Source organism: Harmonia axyridis, chromosome 7, assembly GCF_914767665.1.
Source record: "Harmonia axyridis chromosome 7, icHarAxyr1.1, whole genome shotgun sequence".
Lineage (NCBI taxonomy): Eukaryota > Metazoa > Arthropoda > Insecta > Coleoptera > Coccinellidae > Harmonia > Harmonia axyridis.
Window position 1 is genome coordinate 29773892 of NC_059507.1, and position 22349 is coordinate 29796240.

General features: G+C 35.1%; 2 protein-coding genes across 5 annotated transcripts in view; one reads left to right on the forward strand and one right to left on the reverse strand.

Moving 5' to 3' along the window:
* LOC123684847 (kinesin-like protein CG14535) overlaps positions 1 to 22349 on the forward strand; it is a 477561-nt gene that overhangs the window by 232192 nt on the left and 223020 nt on the right. The window contains exon 1 of one of the 4 annotated variants that reach the window (XM_045624322.1): positions 16849 to 17321. The exons of the other annotated variants lie outside the window; for them this stretch is intronic. Coding sequence (XP_045480278.1) covers positions 17284 to 17321 — 38 coding nt within the window. The 5' untranslated portion in view covers positions 16849 to 17283. Of the gene's footprint in view, positions 1 to 16848; positions 17322 to 22349 lie in introns of those variants that run through there. 4 annotated transcript variants of the gene reach the window in all.
* LOC123684849 (60S ribosomal protein L22-like) lies at positions 2458 to 2763 on the reverse strand. The gene has a single exon (XM_045624324.1). The coding sequence runs from the start codon at positions 2761 to 2763 to the stop codon at positions 2458 to 2460; it is 306 nt and encodes a 101-aa protein (XP_045480280.1).

The following is a 22349-nucleotide window of genomic DNA, read 5'->3' on the forward strand; positions in this document are numbered from 1 at the left end:
AAATTTCTATATTTTTAATTCAATGCAAAAGTTCATTTTAGAGATTTGAATTCCTCCGTTACATATAAAGTTAGGCTTAGTGAAGCAATTCATAAAGGTTCTTGATGGAAATGGGTCAGTTTTCGCATATAACGGGTGTTTTTTTTCGAGGTATATTACTTTAAGTTCTAAGTTGGCGTTACTGTTCAAGATGGTGACCGATTGAACAGCTGTCAAGTGATTTATTCTCAGTTTGGTTTGGCAATTGATCATGAGGGGACTCACGCGACTACGTCCATTTTATTTTGTTTGGCGATGAAGCGCACTTCTGGTTGAATGGCTACGTCAACAAACAAAACTGCCGCATTTGGAGGGAAGCTAATCCTCAAGTGTATGTCGAAACAACGTTACATCCAGAAAACCTGACTGTTTGGTGCGCTTTATGGGCTGATGGAATCATTGGTCCGTACTTCTTAAAAACGATGATAGCCAGAACGTTACAGTCAATGGTGATCGGTATAGACTATAGAGCCATGATTACTCACTTTTTCATTCCTGAATTGAACAACCATGATGTCCAGGAGCTGTGGTTCCAACAAGACGGCGCAACATGTCACACAGCTCGTGCCACAATAGATTTATTGAAAGACACGTTTGGTGACCACCTTTTACGTTTTGGACCTGTGGATTGGCCTCCAAGATCTTGTGATTTAACACCGCTGGACTACTTTCTGTGGGGCTATGTACAGTCATTGGTCTATGCGGATAAGTCACATTTGGATGACAATATTCGCCGTGTTATTGCCGATATACGGCCACAAATGTTGGAAAAAGTCATCGAAAATTGGACGTCCAGTTTGGACAACATCCGAGCCATCCGTGGCGGTCATATGCCAGAAATTTTATTTGAAATATAATGCCACAAGATTATCTTGCGGTTAAATAATTCATGTCAATCGAATACTCCATCTTTGTTTTATTGCCATTAAAAGTTCTATAGCTCTAAAAAAAAAACACCCTTTTTAAGGGTAAAAATGCATCAGTTGAGCACAGCGAAACTCAAAGCAGAGATATTTGACACCCACAAATAATACAATCAATTAAAGATCCTGCCTCTATAAATTCAACGAATCAGAAGCTTGGACATCTTTTGTTACAGTTGTAGAAAATTTTCTAGGCAAACATAAAGCTCAAAACTTGAAAAGGTTAACAAGATGCTCAATAGTTTCCAATCCTTAGGATGCAATTTGAGTATTGAAATACACTATTTACACGGCCACTTAGATCATTATCCAGAAAATTTAGGAGACATGAGTGAGGAACAAGGTGAAAGATTTCACCAAGATCTTAAAGTTATTGAGGGCTGCTACCAAGGAAGATGGGACATGCATATGAAGGCAGATTACTGCTGGAGTTCAAAAAGGGACTGTTTAAAAAAACATTCAATAATGTCGCGGAAAAGAAGCTTTCGAATAGTTGAGTGACTATTCGATTTCTTCATTCCTTTCTTTTGTTTGTAAGTACGAATTAATATTGTATTTTGTATAACTAAAATAGAAATTTCGTATCTGCCTTTATTTACTTCACTAACGAATTTTAGTTGAAATAATGTAACTTGTATTTCTCTACAATTGTATATCTTAAGAATTTGAGCTCCTAGATAAAAAAGAATACGTTATTTGAATTCAGGACATCAAATTGAAATAGAATCAGCTCAAAAAATCTCGACTGCAAAACACTGTTCCCTTGTGTTATTTTTTTTTCAAATATGTTCATCAGAAAACATTATCTACTGAAGGTGATTAATTTAAACTTTTCTTTGAGTTTTACCCTCATCATTTTCAGGTTTTCCTTCAAATCTTTGCATGTTTGGTTAAATTTTTACTATTACTTAACACCAAGAGGAGAATTACGGGTGCTGTATCACAAAAAACTCCACTCAAAACTTATGATTATTGGGTTATTGAAATTTCATTCACTTATTGATTACACACAATAAATATTTCAAATTCTTTTTCGCCAATGAAGAGTGATCGATCAATCGACCGTCACATGAACAAAAAAAAATCTTTAGCCGATAGACATCCCATAGCAACAAAACATCTCGCACACTTTCGAAAGTAAGTCCGTCGATACATCATCTTTTTTCTACCTCTCCATCATATTTTTCCATAACAATATGTCCGCAACAGGGCCGGGCGAATACTCTCGATTAAAATAATTGCTGAAGCGATGCATCCCTCTTGTAGTGTATTACCTAAAAAGTATGGCTAAGGGCACCATAAATTAGAGTTCTTATGGAGAGAACGTTGAAAGACATTTCAAAATAAGGAGCGTGCAAGGAAATGATGGCTGAGCTGTTATGTGTCTTGGAAAGGGACAGGTTAGCGCAGGGCAGGACCCAATTGGATTTTTCACATTAGTTTCAATATGTTCTTTACTCTCCTTCACTTATTTCATTGATTATATAACTCATAATTATTCATTATCTTCTTCCTCATTCTCATCTTGGTCGTTGATCTGGAAGTATCTTAACTCATAACTATCTTTTCCTGATGCTACTACTCTCAACCAATCTCTGAGGTTGTTCTTTTTCAAATATTTTTTGGTCAAATATTTGAGATACCTTTTAGAGAAAGGCATTTCAGCTGATAAAACTAGTTTCGTTCCCTTTTCCTTAAACAATGTTACATAGTGCTGTCCGTTCTTGCCACTGAAGTTGACAAGTTTGTTGTTAATCTTTATTTTAGCCTTCAGGTAATTTTCGAAATCTCCAAGATCCATGATACTGGATACCTTCAACTGGATGGGTGTTTTAATTAACCAATAGAATCCGTAAATTTCCCATATTTAAGGCGTATTAACAAGTGAATATACCCCTGACGACGTGGTATTATCGTTGTGGTGTTTCACCTCCTGCCATATTGGGATTATTTCCATAGTAAGTCAAAATCAGTGAAATTCCATTGAATTATCAAAATGCAGTGATTTGGTTATTGTTATGGAAATTATTCGATATTAACGTAATGAATACCACCTCGAGCATAGACAATATATTTCAATTATACGAACCTCATCACTAGGCGTATTTCGCGAAACACCACTCGAGCTGCGATATTTCGCGAACTACGTCTCGTGAATCTGTGTATAATCGAATATTGTCTATGCTCTTGTGATATTATTACTGATAATATTTTATAAAATAAATAATTGAAGGAAATTTTTGCAATTCTAATTGTGAAAGAATGTTGTTGATCCTTTCTTTTCACCTATCGAGGCTCGCTAGATGCAAAATGGCGAATGCGCGGATGGGGTATTCATAGTTTTGTAGTCTGTTACTTGAATTGTTCCATTTCTCTGGTTGAAGTTAGACTTCATTGGGGTTTTTCATTGATTCTGAAAAATTCAATGTTGGTTTTTGTTAACTGGGACTCTATTTCTTTCCAATACTTCGAATGAATATAATAAGACCAGTCTAAAAATCTAGAATTGACTCTTTCCACAAGGTAATGTATCGTGTTTCACTTGTTCCCAAATTGAATTTGAGGATGAAAAATGAAGAGCTCGTTTTTGTTGAACCAGGTGATTGTTCTCCTGTAAACAAAATGATGACTGCATATCATGAATTTCTAATGGATAATGATGTAGATATATTTTGTGACTGCTTGGAAATCCTGAGGGATATATTTTTTCTTAAGTTAAGTAACGAATTTGGAATGTTGCTGAGCGCAAAACCGTGGAAGGTTTCGGCTTTGTTGAATGTCAAATTTGAAATTTACCAGACGGACTATGAAACTGGCGCCTCCGCCATTTTGCACACACCACCTTTTTTGGTACAGAATTACAAATTGCATTCTATCATTTACAATTGGATCTTTTCATATCGAGGTTACTTTCTCCTGAAATCGAACCTATGAGCGTCATGTACTCATGTTACCCCAGAAAGCTCGGTACACATTTTTGACTCCCCTGTTTATGGAAGAATCTAAATAGTTTATCTGTATAAGGTATATTACATGAACAAATAAACAATGATTAAATAAACTTAATTCAATAAAATATTTAATGGTTCGAAGGAGGAATATTATTTTGTTGAATTAAGTTTATTCAATCCTTGTGTCATTTAGATTCTTCCATAAACAGGGGAGTCAAAAATGTGTACCGAGCTTTCTGTGGAGGATAGTACACTGAAAAATAAGTATAGTTTTATGATTAAACTCATGGCCCAAAATGCATATCAAGGGAGATATATCCTTCCAAAATTGATAAAATTAAGAAAATTTCTCCGCATAATTCTAAACGGTGAATGTCACCAAATTCGTGCACAAATGTGAGCTGTTAAAATACATTTTTTTATTACACTTCTACCTTTCTGATATTGTTATAAAGGGGGGTTTCAGAGCAAAGAATATTTCAATGAAAAGGAACTCTCATCCAGAAACAAAAAATTGAACCGTTTTTGAGATATTTGAGTTTTTGTAGTCACATAATCTCAGCAGATTCATTCATCGCGAGTTTCATCGATAACCATAGCAGTCTGAAAACTCCCTTTTATAACAATATCAGAAATGTCGAAGTACATATAATTGAAAAATGTATTTTAACAACATATATTTATGCACGAAATTTGAATCTTGATGTATTCATCGTTGAGAAGTTATGCGGAAATTTTTTTTTTGATTTTATTAACTTTGGAAGGATATATCTCCTTCAATATGCCTTTTGGGCCATATGTTTATTCATCAAACTATACTTATTTTTCAATGTACTATCACCCCCAGAAAGCTCGGTATACATTTTGGACTCAACCTGCATAAGTGTTGCCATTCAGATTCCGATTTACTTGAGCAACTTTTAAATCCGGCATCGTTGAAGCCAATTCCGTTCCGCACATCACGTGTCTAGTATTCGCGTGACGGCCCTGAACATGGGAAGAGGGGTACTCAGCAAATTGGTGCACTAAACGACGGGAATCTTAAAGTAATGACCTAAGAAATGGAAGACATTGCTAAACACCAGCGAACTTGATTTGAGATCACAATAATGTCCCCTTTTTCCCCTCCAAGGTACCGGGGAAAGTAGTCCTGTGTACTCTCGCCGAATTTGTTTCCCACTTATTCCCCGGGTTCGCTCATTTGCTCGATGAGCCTGAATTAACTTGAATGCTGCCATTTTTCACCGAATGCATTTCTATTGTTCGGGGACTTATTCGGTGAGTTCTTGATGTGTATTTCTTATGGGTTTTTCATTTTTGTTGAAGTAACTCTAATAATAATATATATTTATTGAGGTCTTGTATGAAGGATAAATCTCAAGATAATCTTCAATTAATCTTGCAATACAAGATTTCCATTAAGATGGTTTTTCAATTATTGATTCATAATACTTGTAAGATATGTTCAATGGTCATTTGCAAACTATTTTTGATGAATTGTTATTACATTGTATTGCAAATTATATTAGATGAACTGTTACTGTAGATAAATTATATTCACATATTCGCAGACTTCTTTTCACTGACAGAGTTGAGTTGCAGTACTTATTGATTCACAAGATTTCTTTCATCTCTTGCATTGATGTACAAGTTAGTGATTCAGTTATAAATTCCTTTCGATCCACCTATGAATATGTGTCCTTTTTCCATCCTGCGTTTGGGATGAGACTGGAACATGTTTCCGTACTTGAACGTTACATTCATTCAACAAAAATAGAGAGGTCAGAATTTTATATAATACACAAATATTGTTATAACCAAAAACTATGAAGATTTAAAAATTTCATAGTAAGCATCAATGGTCAGAATTGTATTGCTTTCTTTTCGTCTATGAATAATGCCTCTTCTTCAAATGAAAAAAAGAAAAATCAAATTAAAACAAATCAACACTACTCTTTTTGAAAGATCTACATCCGTACAACCTTTTCCGCCATTCATAGTTAACCTAGTTGTTATTCGCTCTAGTGTCTAGGTGATATCTACGAATAATAAGTTGATACATTCTAGTTAGGCCTATCAAGTACGACGTATCTACGAGATCTACTTTTATTTAAACTAAAAGTGCCAGAAAATTAATATTTTTCTTCAATGGCATTTGAAGAAACATTTTTGTTGAATAACTATCTTATTCAAGTTATTATTAGCCCCGCCTTATTCAACGATTTAATATCTAAGCTGTGATTCTATCAGTGCGAATGAGCTTACTTCAAAAACCTACACTGTATCAATCCTATCATTTTGAACACTAACTTTTTAATATTTAAATCTTAAATTTGAGTCAAATACCACCTCCCAAATGATTACATTCATATGTACTTGGCATTACAATAGTCATATCTTGATATCATATCAATAGGGGTACATTAGACATCAAGAAGCGCTCATCAGCAGCGGTCTTGTTCAATTTAATAACTAATAAGTGACTCCGTAACCAATATTTCTAAGTTTTCGTCAATTTTTAGTACCGTAAAAAACAACATCATCATCATAGCTGATAATTTGTGCCTTGGTGTTGAGTTTCAACAATTCATTCATATATGATGAACTATAAAGGTCCCCGAACGATACCTTGTGGAACTCCGCATTTCAAAATTCTTATTCCACTTTATAATGATTTATTTACATTAAGTTTTTCCATATATTTCAAATAACCTGAACAATAAATTTTCCTGAGAAGTATAAAGCTTTTTCAAACTTCATTCATACTGGAGCTCAACCGCGTTGCTGTATCATGGAGTACCATGGAGGGAACTCACTTCTAGAAGAAAGTTATACCTATATTAGTTCTTAGACTGCAGCAATATATCCTTTCGGATCTATACGCTGATCAAGTGTGAATGAAGCTGTGAATTTCGACAACTTTGGTTTCTTGTTTATTGGTCTGTGCATGTGTTCGTAAATACCTGTAACTTCCATACTTTTCATCCCATTCTGATGAAATTTGATATGGGTATTCGGTTTAGATTGTAGATCGTCTCTTTCAAATTTAGAATCAGCATGATATTCTTGTTGCGTCTGGGCAAATGTAAAATTCCTTGAAGATCTTAGGTTCTACTGGGTATGGGTATTTGGATGAGGCAGATACGTATTGCGCAAACGCAAAATTTTTGGGATCTGAATATCTCGAGTTTCACTGATCTGATATTGACTACTTGTTAAGAGTACTGCGGCCCAACTTTAATCCTTATTAAAGGAATTCAATTGAGCGAAAAGAACGAAGAAGTGCTGTGTCACACACATTGGAAATGTTTTGGTTCATGCCAAGAGACATTGATAAAAAATTCGGAAGATTGTTTTGAGCGAAATCCTTTTAACAGTTCAAGTTGTGTGATCAAGTGAAAGATATATCTCGAAAATCCGATTAATGGACGAAACGTTTGTGTGATGGGTATCCTCAAAATTTGCAAGATGCAAGTATTTTCAAATCATCTGTCAGTTTGACTGCTATGAATGACAAATTTTATTTTTCAATAAATGAGAGGCACTTTCTGGTAAAATTCACCATTTTGCTATAAAATACTAAAGCTGCGAAACAAACTCTGGAAGCAACAGTTACACATAACCTCCAGTTTAAAAACCCTGAATAGAAAATAACGTTGAAGAGAAACGGAAGAAAAACTGATATTACCCCTTGACAATCAAAGCCCGGGCCGACAAAGCTCCGCAGACAACTCTCTTCGCTAAAGTACATCCAAGGACCCAGAGGATCTCCAAACGGTCCTTATCCCACACGTAACGACACTCCTGATGTCACCTAAGCGCGGCCCCCGCTCTCATATTTATATAATTACAGTCCAGAGCTCCTCTTCTTCACATTCGGTATTCATTAAAATTTACTCCTCCCCGGATCCAGGAGGCTACTGCAGTTTATGTTCCGAACGTATTTCATCCAATTAAGGTCCTGTTATATAATATAGCTTAAGGGTGACCTGAAATTAAAATATCCCGTGAATGATTTATACCGATGATACTTGGAGAGAGTGAGAGAAGAGGTTTTGCCACGCGAAATAATGAGGTTAATGAAGGTGTTTATAATGAGTGTATTGTTGTTGCTGCTGCGGAAAGAATTGATCCGGTTTTATAGGAGACGGTTGTGGTTCTTCCTTTGAATGGATCCATAAAAAGTAGAACAAGAGCTACTTTTCCACAAGCGAAACGACTAAGCGGAGTCCGGAAGTTTTTGCGTGCGGAAAAAGCGCTTTACGCACGTTTCAATTTTTTTCATTCGAGCTCCATATCGGATAAAAGAATAATGAAAACTGATAATTCAAACAATGTGTTTCTATAAAAATAATGAAAAATGGAAAAAAATCAAATTATTTGTTCATGATATCCACAACAAAAGACTAATTATTTCTCTAATTCTGTGGTTATTCCGTTCATTCTTCCACATCCTGTAGAACAAAATCGTGCTAGAATATATCAGAAACGCACAGTTTTCATGGTTATATTTTATTATTCTATGTTGGTACTCCGAACTTTCCGCCACGGCTTTGTCTGTCAATTCATCAATTTGCCTTTAAGAAATCAGTTTTGCCAACCAACATTTTTCAATGCAAAAATCACTAAATTATATTTATGGAAATATTTCATTAATTTCAATGAAAATGCAATGAATTAGAGAAAATAATGTATAATACTCGTACAGAAGGCTCATTCTACCACTCGTTCATTCCAAAACTCGCCACTTCGTGGCTCGTTTTTGAATTTTGAACTCGTGGAAGAATATCAATGCCTTCTGCACTTGTATTATAAACTTATAAAAGTTTAATGAGTCTTCTTGATGAAGGATATTTAATATAAATCAAATAATTTGACAACTTCTTGATGAAGGATATTTAATATAAATCAAATAATTTGACAACTTTGTGTCTAATCCTTCACAATAATATATCTGTATGATATATTCAGTTTATTTTTGTCTTGGAATATATTCCAATTCTAAAAATGACAAATTTAATAATCAACCAAAAGAAAAATTCAAAATGACTGTACAAAACTGTACAAATTGAGCAAACGGTTATTAAATTTATTAACCGTTTGCTCAATTTGTACAGTTTTAGTCATTTTGAATTTTTCTTTTGGTTGATTATTAAATTTGTCATTTTTAGAATTGGAATATATTCCAAGACAAAAATAAACTGAATATATCATACAGATATATTATTGTGAAGGATTAGACACAAAGTTGTCAAATTATTTGATTTGTATTATAAACAACTATTTCATTTAACAGATTGCTTTCTATTTGATAAAGGTCGATATATTTCTGGATGGTTTTTCAAAATGGTTGATGATGTTGACACAACTTAATGGGGGTTTTTTATATGGCTTGATGAAGATTGATTGAACGTTTAAAACAGTTGTTGTGAACTTAGATCGATAAAGGTTTACTTAAATCAGATAATCGCCTGTTGTTTTGTATAGTAATGTGCAAGTTTTGTGGATTTCACTTTTTTTCACCACAGTTAGTTTCAAGTGAAATACATATACAGTATATAGGAGTAATGCCTCCTATTCTGCATATTCGAAAACTTTCTCTCTTCCATCGTCATGCTGGTCTTCGACGTCAAAATCACCGTTCTTGGAGCGTTGAAACCACTCTCGGCCCGTTCTTTCACTATTAGCGGCCTCAACATAGGTATTTGAGAGCTTAAGATGAGCCTCAGCCGTAGATCTCTTCATATTAAAGCAGAAAATGATCCAAAGCTCTCTCTAATTTAGACTAAGAAAATCTCAAGAATGACCCGAAGATTTCGCTAACTCAGACAACGTAGGCGTGCAAACTTGCTTCCGCCGTTTTTATTTTCCGAAATTCAAGTCTTATTGTAAAAAACCGGTTATACCTTTATGATTCAAAGTATTGTCCATCGCTGGCCACTACATTCTCCCATCTTTTGGGCAGCGTCTGTATCCTCGTGTTGAAAAAACTGATCATCTTTTGAAGAGATCTATGATTCGATCTAATCTTTTACTTCTCACCTGGCCGGCCAGTCAGTGTGTCATTGATCGAAATAAGTAATAGTCCAAAGAAGCAAAGTCTGAAGAATACGGTGGGTGGGGTAGGACTTCTCATTCCAACGTTTCCAAGTATGTCTTGACCACTTTTTCAACATAAGGTCGAGCATTGTCATGCTATGAAATCACTTTATCATGTCTCTCGTTGTATTGCGGCTGTTTGTCTTTCAATGCTCGGCTCAAACGCATTAATTGCGTTCGATAACGATTACCTGTGTTTGTTTCTGTTGGCTTCAACAACTCATAATATACTACGCCGAGCTGGTCCTACCAAATACTGAGCATGACCTTGCAACCGTGAATGAATGAACTGAAGCATGGCCGGGATATCCCCATGATTTTCAACGCTTGAGATTATCGTAATGAACCCACTTTTCGTCTCCAGTCATAATCCGTCTTTGCCTTGAGGAGCTGTCCACAAGCAAACAAATGCAGTTCAACATATTTCAGCTTCAACTAGTATGGCACCCAATTATCTTGTTTCTGAATCATTCCCATGACGTTTTGAAATGGCTTGTTGCGTCACTTCCAATGATCCATGCTCTTCTGAAATATTAACAATCTTTCCTCCTTTGGCAGTCTCTTCGAAGTTAACCCGTCAAGTTAAATCTTCACATCCTTTTGTGGTCGCGTTGGAGACCTGCAGAACATCTCTTTTCAAAGACTCGTTCATCCAACGAACAGCAAGGCTCTGGAACACATTGCCTAGGGAGGTGTTCCCGGAGGCATATAACCGTTATAAATTCAAAAAGAACACCAATTCCTACCTTCTTTCCCTTGGTTCTCACGATGTATCCTGGACATTACAGGATATCTCCTTTCGTGGGAACCAGAACATAAAAAAAAATCTTCTTCGTCCACCGCCATGCTGGTTTTCGACGTCGTTCTTGAAACGTTGAAACCACTCTCGACACTTTCCTTCACCAAGAGCGGCCTCACTATAGGTATTTGAGAGCATTCGATGAGCTGAGGCTCATCGAAATACTTTCAAATACTTCATTCATATGGCAGCAAAAACTCAAAACCTCCCACGAATGACGAGAATTAGGCTCGTAAGCTGACATGTTCAATTGAGAATTACTTTATGATGCAGACACAAATCGACTTATATTTCGATGGCGTTATGTTAACAAATACCTAAGCTTATTGTATGACATCTACGATATATTTATTCGATAACCACTCACCGCTACATCTATCTTTTGCAAAACGGCGGAAGCAAAGTTGTAAGATATTATTCAAACGCCAGTTTCTACGTAAAATGGTCAATATGAGTTAGGTCATCTTGCCACTTCTATACGGAGTAAACTTCCCACTGGGTGAACCTATTATTATCTCACTTCAATCCAACTGACCCTGATGCATATTTCTCATAAGAACATCGCCGAAACCATATCGGCATCCGACAGGAGAACGGCAATAAATAATTCCAACTTCAATACACAACGGGAAGCCAAACAAGTAAACAATTATGAAGGGAATTCCCGAGGGATCGGCTGTTTTAACCGTAACCGTAGCGAACATGTACATGTCGGTCAGTTATAGCAGGAAGCGGCTTCTATTCTGTAAAGCTCGAACAGAAATTCCGCGTGGCGCTGTTTCTCTGTACGGTTAATTCTAGGGGAACACGAAGCAAATTTTGGACAGGGGTTTATTGTTTCGAATTTTGAAAGAATGGCTATTGTGCGGATACAATTCAAACCTGAATATCATCCACTGTTGGGGCGAGGTAACGTTAGGTGCCATCTGTCGACCACTCGATTAACTGAAGTGAGTTATAACTCTGTTTTGCGTCATATCATTCCGTCACGATGTGTGAATTTTTTGAATTTCAAGTTATTTTCTTATTTCTGTGGGTCAAATATTTTTGTTGAATACAGGGTGCTAATGAATAAGTAAGACAAACTTTAGAGGGTGACTGTATGAAATAGTATATTCTAAACCAAGTGAATGGACTCCTGTTCCAACATGAATGCAAAAGAATGAGTGTTGGAATTGCCTTCTGCAGGGAGTTTTAGACGATATTCTCTCTATTTCAGAAGAGTTTTGTGAGATATTGTCGAAATTCAATGAAGATTTCAGATCATACATCCTAGTGACTTTTGTATTGTATCTTGGCAGTTGGTGTGACGAAAATTGACAGAATACGGAATATGAATTCTACGTTTCGAATTTTGAAATAATTCGTGAATTATGTCTGAAGAAATCGATTTAACACTACAAGAATTAAGAGAAATTGCGAATAATTTTGGAAATCATTTCACTTTATTCAAATTATATTATATTGACAATTGACGTGTGTTGAAATTTAATAGGATCAGGAGTCAGTGTAGACAGCCACAAAACGAAAAATATAATTGAAAAAAATGCTGTAATGAGATCATTACAGCACTGTTTTTAGAACTGTAATGAACTCATTACGATACAGAAATAAAGAATAGTAATTTACGTAACAAGTCCGAAAAATAGGGTTTTTTTTGGACGAATAGACAAAACTCTGTGAGCCAAAAAAAACCATTTTCGGGCGTGTTGCGTAAAATATTTTTCGGCAACCATGTAAAATAACACTATTGCTGCTGCTTTCCATATTTTATTGCGATTGCGATAAAAAAACATGCAAATTTTTGACAATTAATTTCATATGAACTGTCAGCCGTTATCCCGGTTGCTATGGATTCTATGATTCTTTTTCGGCCTAGTCCGGGAAGTACGTACTTTCCGGACTAGGCCGGGAAATGCTACTTTCTCAGAGAAAAAGCGTCCGGAAAGTGAGCACTTCCCGGACGGTTGCCGAAAATAGTAATTTACGTAACAAGTCCGGAAAATAGGGTTTTTTTGGACGAATAGACAAAATTCCAGGACGAGCGTAAGCGAGTCCTGGAAGTCTGTGAGTCCAAAAAAACCATTTTCGGGTGTGTTGCGTACAATATTTTTTCGGCAATCATGTAAAATAACACTATCGCTGCTGCTTTCCATATTTTATTGCGATTGCGATCAAAAAACATGCAAATTTTTGACAACTAATTTCATATGAACTGTCAGCCGCTATCTCGGTTGCTATGGATTCTATGATTCTTTTCCGGCCTAGTCCGGGAAGTACGTACTTTCCGGACTAGGCCGGGAAATGCTACTTTCTCAGAGAAAAAGCGTCCGGGAAGTGAGCACTTCCCGGACGGTTGCCGAAAAAAATAATTATAGATATATTACTTTTGTTCACAAAGATTTGTAGTCCAAGATATAGGGATTGAAAGTTTTTTATTGAAATATGATCATTTATTTATTGCTCTCAAACCTGTCCAGATATTGAAATAAAATTTAGGTAGTTACATATGTGTATTTATGTAACGGGTGTTTTAAGCTGCATGAGAAGTTTCGATGGTTGTTGTTTATAGTTTGATAGTTTAAGGAACCATACAAATAATGTAAAATTTTCATTCTTCGACGCAATAAATCAAGGCAACTCTCAAGAGATAATATTATGTTGTTATTCTGGTTATTCTTCAATTTGTCTGATTGAATACTGAAAATTTCAAAAATAAATGTAGTGAATGATTGTACGAAGTTTCTAGATGATTTTTGAACTGAATGGATGTAGTGCTATTAATAATAATAAACATGAAGTAGGAGTATTTTGAGAATAACAAAATCACAACACTTTGAAACCTTGACTTTGATTTTAGATTTAATTGTTACAAGTAGAATCTGAAATTCATATTGACTATTATCTCGTCTTAATTTCCACCAATCACAAACGCCCAATTTTGAGTTGAAAAAGGTTTTTAGATGAGAAAACTTTTTGACAGCACCTGTCAGCAGTTTTTTCCCCTCGGCAAAACTTGACAGCTATTTTCAAGAAAGATTACAATATCTTTGAAAACAAGTAATTATAGTCTCATGAAATAGTCTTGTCAAATACCATTCGGCATTCAATTTTTTCTGTGAAAAAAATCCAAAAAACACGATGCAAAGTAATACTTTTTCAACAAAAAGTGCAGGTGCAAAAATCCTCGTCTCGGATTTTTTTGCCACCAGCACTGATTTTTGTTGAAATATTAGTTAGCAAATTGTATTCTCGGTTTTTTTTTCGGAAAAATCAAATGCCCTCATGATATTACTCACGAAAATCTACTGGGATCCAAATTTTCAGCTTCATTGAGTGGATTTAATTCCAATTCGCGTTTGAAAATATTTTCATTTCATTTTATCCCGAATAGCAATTAACGTGAAGGAAGTAATTCCAGTCCGTCGATTGTTTTTTCGCCTTTTCACCACGTTCGAATTTCAAAAGTCCCCTCACAAAGGGGCCACTCTTGATTTTTAATTGCGTGAAGAGAAAACTCCGATTCTCCTTTTTCCGATTGTATCATCTGGAGGAGATTCAAAATCGGAAAGCGGGCGTTAATGAGAAAACAGAGGATGCAGTAATTATTTCGAGTTTCCTAGAAGAAATTATCTTATTATCCCCTTTAGTGAATAGGCTCCTCATTATTTTTATCATTCCTCAGATCGTCTCTGGGATTTTTTATCTTTGTTATTTGTCCCGCCGGTGATGGATTTTTATGGTAAGCTGCAAATAGACAATGCCTTCATTTTAGCTGGCCGCCAGTCGGTTCAGAGACAGGGTCGAACGGGCATATTTCGAATGGAATTTCAGCTTTTGATTGAGCTGATAAAAATGTTCTCCCCAAGAAATAAACCTTGCATTCAAATTTGTTTTGAAAACTTGCAATACCATATATTCAGTTATAAGACCAATTGAGTGGTCCTCGGTCTGATGCACAGATGGAGGTGCTAGTATTAAATCTATATGATTTTTACTCAGTACCAATCATCAAACGATATGTGTCAAAATTTGACAGCAGTCCGACCATTATTTTGTGAGATATTGTGTTTTGAGTGTAGCTACTTTTGTCATTTGAAAGAAGATAAAAAAAATGTTGCTTTTTGAAGGAGAAAAATACAGTTGAAGCAAAATCCTTGGCTTGATGAAGAGTTTCCGGGGTCTGCACAAGGATAATCAACTATGATTGATTGGTATGCTAAGTTTAAATGTGGTGAAATGAGCACCGAAGACGACGAACGCAGTGGACGCCTAAAAGAGGCAGTCGCCTAAGAAAAAATCGAAAAAGTTCACAAAATAATTTTGAATGACCGTAAAGTGAAGTTGATCGAGATAGTAGACATTGTGAAGATATAATCTGAATGTATACATCATATGATTCACGAATATTTGTATATGAGAAAGCTGTGTGCATAATTGGTACCGCGCGAGTTCACAAACGATCGAAAGCAACAACGTGTTAATGATTCTGGGCAATGTTTGAAGTTGTTTAAGTGCAATAAACTGAATTTTTGCGTCGATATGTGACAATGGATGACACATGGCTCCATCATTTCACTCCGGAGTCCAATCGATAGTCAGCTGAGTGGACTGCAGACGAGGAACCGAATCCAAAGCGAGGAAAAACACAACAGTCCGCTGGCAAGGTTATGGCATCAGTATTCTGATTTTCATTGATTACCTCCAAAAAGACCAGACCTCATATGTGTTTAAGTGCAATAAAACTGAATTTTTGCGTCGATATGTGACAACGGATGAAACGTGGCTCCATCATCTCACTCCGGAGTCCAATCGATAATCAGCTGAGTGGACTGCAGACGATGAACCGAACCCAAAGCAAGGAAAAACACAACAGTCAGCTGGCAAGGTTATGGCATCAGTATTCTGAGATGCGCAAGGTATAATTTTCAGTGATTACCTTCAAAAAGACCAGACCATCAACAGCGATTATACATAATTATTTAAAGGATGAAATAGTTAAACAACGGCCCTATTTGAAGAAAAAGATGTTGTTTCAGCAAGACAATGCGCTGTGTCACAAATCAATAAAAACTATAGCAAAATTGCATGAATTCGGCTTCGAATTGCTTCTGCATCCACTGTATTCGCCAGATGTGGCGCCTAGCGACTTTTTTCTGTTTTCAGACCTCGTAAGAATGCTCGCTGGAAAGAAATTTACTGCCAATGAAGAAGTAATCGCCGAAACTGGCGCTTATTTTGAAGACAAATCGTACTACAAAAATTAAAAGTTTAAAGTTACGGGTATAAAAAAAAAGCGAAAAAGTTGTTCCCCTTTGATTCAGAAATTGACGGGTACCGAGTGATTAAGTTAAGTGTAAAGTTTTCATTGGACCACCAAGTATACATTCATCATATAGAAAATGCAATAGTAAACTATTGTTGGACTTTCACTGTTTATTCAATATGAACTGAATTGCAGAAACATTATTTTATCATGAAATAATAATCCTTCGTGTGAAATACACAATACCGAAGAATATAAGATTTTTTCGTACGAATCCAACATATAGTACACCTCTCTTGCAAATACCTGTCAATTCCGATATCCGTTATCCAATGATAACATTCATTTCAAAGAGAATATTCCATGATGAAATAACAAACCTCCATGTGAAATTCAAATCACACAACATGTAAACATCGGCAATATCAAAGGATTCAAATTTTTCAGTATACGAATCCAACAAAATTGCAAATTTCGGTTCTACTCTGAATCAGCACCGAACATATCCAATTTCCCTCCTAATCCCTGCCCCCAAATCCATAATAACTGTATAAATCGCGCAGATCGCGCCCATCCACACCATTAATTCCGCATTCATAACCGATCCGAACCAATCTTCTAATTCGGATCGACTTCACTAACCTCCTGTAAACAAATTCTCGATTCAAAACCGTGCGCATCTCGCTGCCGAAGTATCCGACCCAAAACTACCCGAAGCCGGCACGTTTTGCCGGCACCGACGGCAGTCGCGCGTCGTCAACCGTCCCGACGCTCACACGCACAGCGCCCAGCCCGAATCAGCTGTCAAACACGCGAGCGAGGCGAAGAAATCGGGAGTAGATTTCGAGCAACGCCATAAGGATGCCCGTTGATCTACGCCCTATATTCCGTTAAGTGCAGTGTATATTGTATATACTACGGTTTGTTCGGCGTCCGGTGGTTTTTCGCTAGCGAAAGTTCTAGTTTCGCCAGCCGAATTTCTGGAGTTGCATACGCAAAGAGGCGTATATCGTATATGAAACTGTGTACTCTACCGCTTGTTCGGCGTCCTTGGTTTTTCGCTAGCGAAAGTTCTAGTTTCGCCAGCTGAGTTTCTGGAGTTGCATACGCAAAGAGGCGCTTTAACGCCTCGTTAAGCTCGCACACACTGGGAGTTTGAATATCGTTATGCCTGCTCAACGAAGTGATCGCGCCGATCGGTAGAGAATGGCCTCAACAAGTGATTCGCCCAGCAGGGATGGAAGGTAATTAAATAACTATTAGTGTGATGGAATTTATTAGGAGTGATTATCTTCGCGATTAATATGCGCATCGCGGCGCTGAGTTTATCGTCTAGTCACGAGTTCATCAAATACAGATGTGGGTGGAAAAATTATGAAGCTGAACCTTCGGTTATTCTTGTTGTTATGAATTAATTATTAACTTTTAACTAGTTGGTTGAAGATTTTTCTCCCTTTATTTTTATACGTTCAAAAAGAATTTTTCCGTAAAACGACTTTATTAATGTCAGTTCCTAATGTTGAAGATATCTTACAGTTCTTCTGTTCATTCGTGAATACCTTTCACTTTTTTTGGTAGATTTATTTATTTACTAATATCTAATCCAAGTGTGATATTTGGTAGTAAAATATAACCCCATCTTAAAATACTTTTGATTGTTAGTTTAGTTTCCAATTCGTAAAAATAGTTATTTATAATACAAATGCAGAAGGCATTGATATTCTTCCACGAGTCCAAGATTCGAAAACGAGCCAGAGAAGTGGTGAATTTATGAATGAACTAGTGGTAAAATGAGCCTTCTGAGAATTTTTATTGAAATTAATGGCATATTCCCATAAATATTCAAAAATTCAATGATTTTTGCGTTGAAAAATATGAGTGCACAGAACGGTTTTCTACAAGATGTGGCTGAATGAAAGAATCAGTAGCAGAATTAGAGAAAAGCATATTTTCAGTATAGTTTGTGATATTTTTCTCTTTGTACCAAGAATGTTAACTCAGTGATAGTAATGATTGTTGATTGTTGTGTTATTCAATAATTGTCTAATTATTTTTTTGCGTTGGTAGCAACAAAACTATTTTGCATTTTCTCAATTTATCAGCTACTCTACTCAAGTTTTCAATATACTCTTAATTTCATTGTTTGACTGTCTTTTATATTGGAAATATATAGGTTATTCTTTACGAAGAAAAGCACTTTTTTGCGGCTCCACTGAAATTATTGAACTCAATCATTATCAAGTCTTGCCACAAAAGATCACAATTTGGGGCGCTGATAAAACAATATACTTTTCAGTTGGTCATTTAATACGAAAAAAATTCATCTTCCAATATTATTTTCAAATCGAAATACTGAGTGTATGTCTTTGGTAATGCCCAAATGTGTGGGTTCATTGCAGAAACATAATTTAATTTGTTCAGAGGTTACGCCATTACCTAACGGTAAAATGTTACGTGATAATGACCTAGCTACTGAGTAATCTCGATCTTGAAGTCCAAATTGGGATAGCAGGTTTCATTATATTCATATATGTATAATATATGGATATTTTAATACTTTCTGTTGAACATTTTATAGACCGGTTGAGCCTTTAAAAGATATAAATACCTTGAAGTCAATATGGATTTTTAGAAAAAAAATTCGGGAAAAGTGATTGAAATGACTATGGAATTTATAATTTAGATTAGAAAGGATGATCACCAAATTAATATTGTGACCGAATGTTACCTACCTTTCTAGGCCTTTACTGGTCTTCTGAATTACTCTTCCAATATACTTTTGGATATTTTGTCCAATACCTTCCATTTATTTATCTTTTACTTCTTCAAATCATTTCTCACCCTTATCAATGTTCAGGTTGATCTTTCAACTACAATCTCTCGTAAGCTAGTTGTTTCGTTGCGCTCTTCTAATAAGTAGAGGATTCGAGGTGATAATCTATTATGTCTGGTCGCCATATACTCAATAACTCTTAAATTAAATATACTAGAGATATTGCTGCTTAAGTGTTCAATTTCAATTATATTCAAAATTGTTGAAATAAATCTCCAAATTTTAAATAAATAATGACGTTAAAGATTCGCTATTTTCAGCTCTAAACCCACACTAAACAATCGAAAAGGTTCTGCCATTTTTCTGTTCAACATTAAAGTTCGTGGAATATGAATAGTTCAATTGATATAAAATTGAAGTATTTTGAAACATAAAAAACCTTTTTTCATTTCTTTTTTTCCTTTAGATATCTTATAATTCAGAATATTATTACAACTGACATTTGATTGAAAATGGTTTTAGTTTCATGAACATATAAGCCTTCTGGGCAGTAAATAATTTATGAATCCTAAATTCTCCAATAATTTACATCAATTTCCGCTTCATTTCGAATTTAAATTCTGTTCATGCTTGGTTTATAGAAATGAATTTTGCAATAATTTTCATGCATTCTCGTTTCGTTTCACATTCCTCTAGGGTAATTTCACAAATGAAAATTCAACTTTTCAATTTTATTTGTGCCAAGCATTCAGTTGCCCTAATAAAGGATCTGGCCAATTCCAATGTTTTTATATGATAGTTTTCACCCATTCGATATGAATTGAAAAATAAAAAATAATATACCATTAAAGACTTTTGAACTATACCAAAAATTGGAAGCAAAACAGCGATTCGTGAAATTCACCCGTTGAAATTTCAATCATTCGAGAATGTACCCAAGTTTTTATTGATATTTTAAAATATTCGTCAGCCTCAGGATTTCTGTTTCAATCGTGACTCTATGAATAATTCATGAACGTTCGTTTGTTGGCTGTGTGATATCTGTATTGAAACCGCTTTTTCTGTTTTAGGTAAGCATGGTATTGCATCGATTCACGAGATTGAAGTGAGTGAAATCAGGTTCAATTCAAAAGTACACGTAAGTTATTTTTTTTATGCAAATATATCTTATACAATGAATGAAGTGGAGCTTAGGAATTCGTATTGATTGAAGGAGAATTACATATCTGTGTCAAAATGTAATAGTGTATACAATATTGATCAGTTTTTTTTTACGATCATCTCTAATGACTAAGCAAATGACTTTTATTTGAAACGATAATGAAACTTATTGACCTAAATAGTAGTAAGGGTAGACTGCAAGCATTTCCAAATTCCTAAAATTTGTTAATTTTTTTTTATATTGAACATGTTCAGATCTATAACAAAAACTGATACATGAATGCATTTGAAATAGGTCCCACCCTATTAAAATCTATGATTATGATAAGCAGTAGAAATCAGACGTTTATAAATTGAATAAATTCGTCGGAAAATTATTCAAGACAATGAAAAAAAAATCAAAAGAACCTACTTTCACAAAATTTTCATGCGGTGTGTCTGTGCACGATTATCCCAAGAAACTGAATAATTTTCCTTGAGGATTTTAAACGTAGAAAAAACTCATCTGGCTTTATTTCACTGAAATCGGATTGACTCAGTAAAAAGTGCTTTATAGATATTAAAATATAGCATTTGAGGTCAACGAACTTTTTGGACCAAACTAGTAAAAAAGGTAAATTACCTGCCAATGTGAGCTTACAGTACAGGATGTCCTAAACAAAGATCGAACCTTGGAAAGTTAAGAGCATAATAAAATATGCAACCACAAAATAATAATTATACCATGCGTAAAGATATTTTATTTTGTGATTCAGCCCACTTAATATTTAATAATTCAAATATCACATACAAACTAAATTTTTCATGATATCTGAATATATCTGAGGGATATATGTGATGTATTTTTGAAACTGAAAAAAATGGTAATTCTTTCTAAGTTATTATAAACTATTGTTTTCAAAAGAAAGAACACAACCTTATGTTACAACTCAGCAAGGTAACCTTTCGTAAGAAACAGAGTACTCCACTGAATTGCTTTGAAAAAGTGTCTCAATAATGTTGTTATTTCAACATCACAAACAATAACAGCACAAACAGAAACGGAGTTTATGTTAAAATATACCAAATTTCAATTTTGAGTTTTAACGCAGAAAAAAAAGATAGAGTGATGCCGTAATGACATTAAAAGTTTTTCAGAAAAGGATAACCTCAATGTGCAAATTATTTTTCTCTATTTTTTGCAGTTGAGAGGTTCTATTTTAGATATTAACGCATCAATGAACTCAATTGTGACAAAAACGAATCAAAATTTCAACCTGAAATATTAAGTTTGTTAACTTAGTTCCTTTGACCGCCTTCAATGAAAACTTTTTCTAACCTACAATGAAATTCTCTTAAGTTACTCTTTCAAATATCAATATAAATAAAATCAGATGATCGAATACACAAGATCCATTTGCCTGCTAAATACCATCCTCAGATTTTCTCGGAGAATAGCTATTCACAAGAAATTTGGCACAAGAATTGGTTAATTCCTACAAGTACTTTTTCAATACTTAGTTCAAACTTATTATTAATTCTCAATCTAACAAAAAATTCATTCAAAACGCAAAGAAACAATTTACAATTATTGTTATTTTACCAATTAAAAATCTCTTCAATAAAGGAATAAATGACGGAACTTCAAAAAGAAGTACGTGTAACTGTGTAATATCATACGATATTAATCATCTATCTGGTTAATGTATCAACAAAAATGCCATCAACATAACCATTGTCAAACAGAAGATTTCCATGCTATTACATAGGAATCATAATCGAAAGTACACCAAGGAGAATGCATGTTATCGAGGGAGAGTAGCGATATACCGGTTTCACCCTTGTTAGGGATCATCAGTACCGCATAACTCAACCCAAGATGACAAACAAACGAAATAGCCGGCACCTTATTGAAGGCTGGCAGACAGAAATAAATTATGTAAAATTTACATTTCATCGACAAAAAATCACATTGACCCAGCCTGCAGACATTGCAGATGAAGATTTCTTGTTATTTTTTCAATAGAGATCTCCTTGAAGACGCTGAATGAAGGAATAAAAATGCAGTGAATTTCTTCCATAATTCTTTTCATTTCGAATTTTCAGATTGTACTCCAGTCCTTTTAAATCGATAAGTGTGAAATCCCCTGAAAGGAATCCAAAAAAAAAATCAATCCGTACAGAAGAGAGGAAGTCATTATATTTAATGAAATCGAGTAAACCGCAGTACACGTCATCCTTTCCATCTCCGGAAGAGTTAATGAAGGGACGCTATCTCCTCTCCAAATCGAGGGCTTCTTTATTTCGCCTCACTTAAACGCTGAAAGCTTAAAGACAAACAGCTGACTGGAATATGATT

Bases quoted from the DNA above. Each gene is read 5' to 3' on its own strand.
- LOC123684849 (XM_045624324.1), bottom strand. From the start codon at position 2,763: ATGGATCTTGGAGATTTCGAAAATTACCTGAAGGCTAAAATAAAGATT.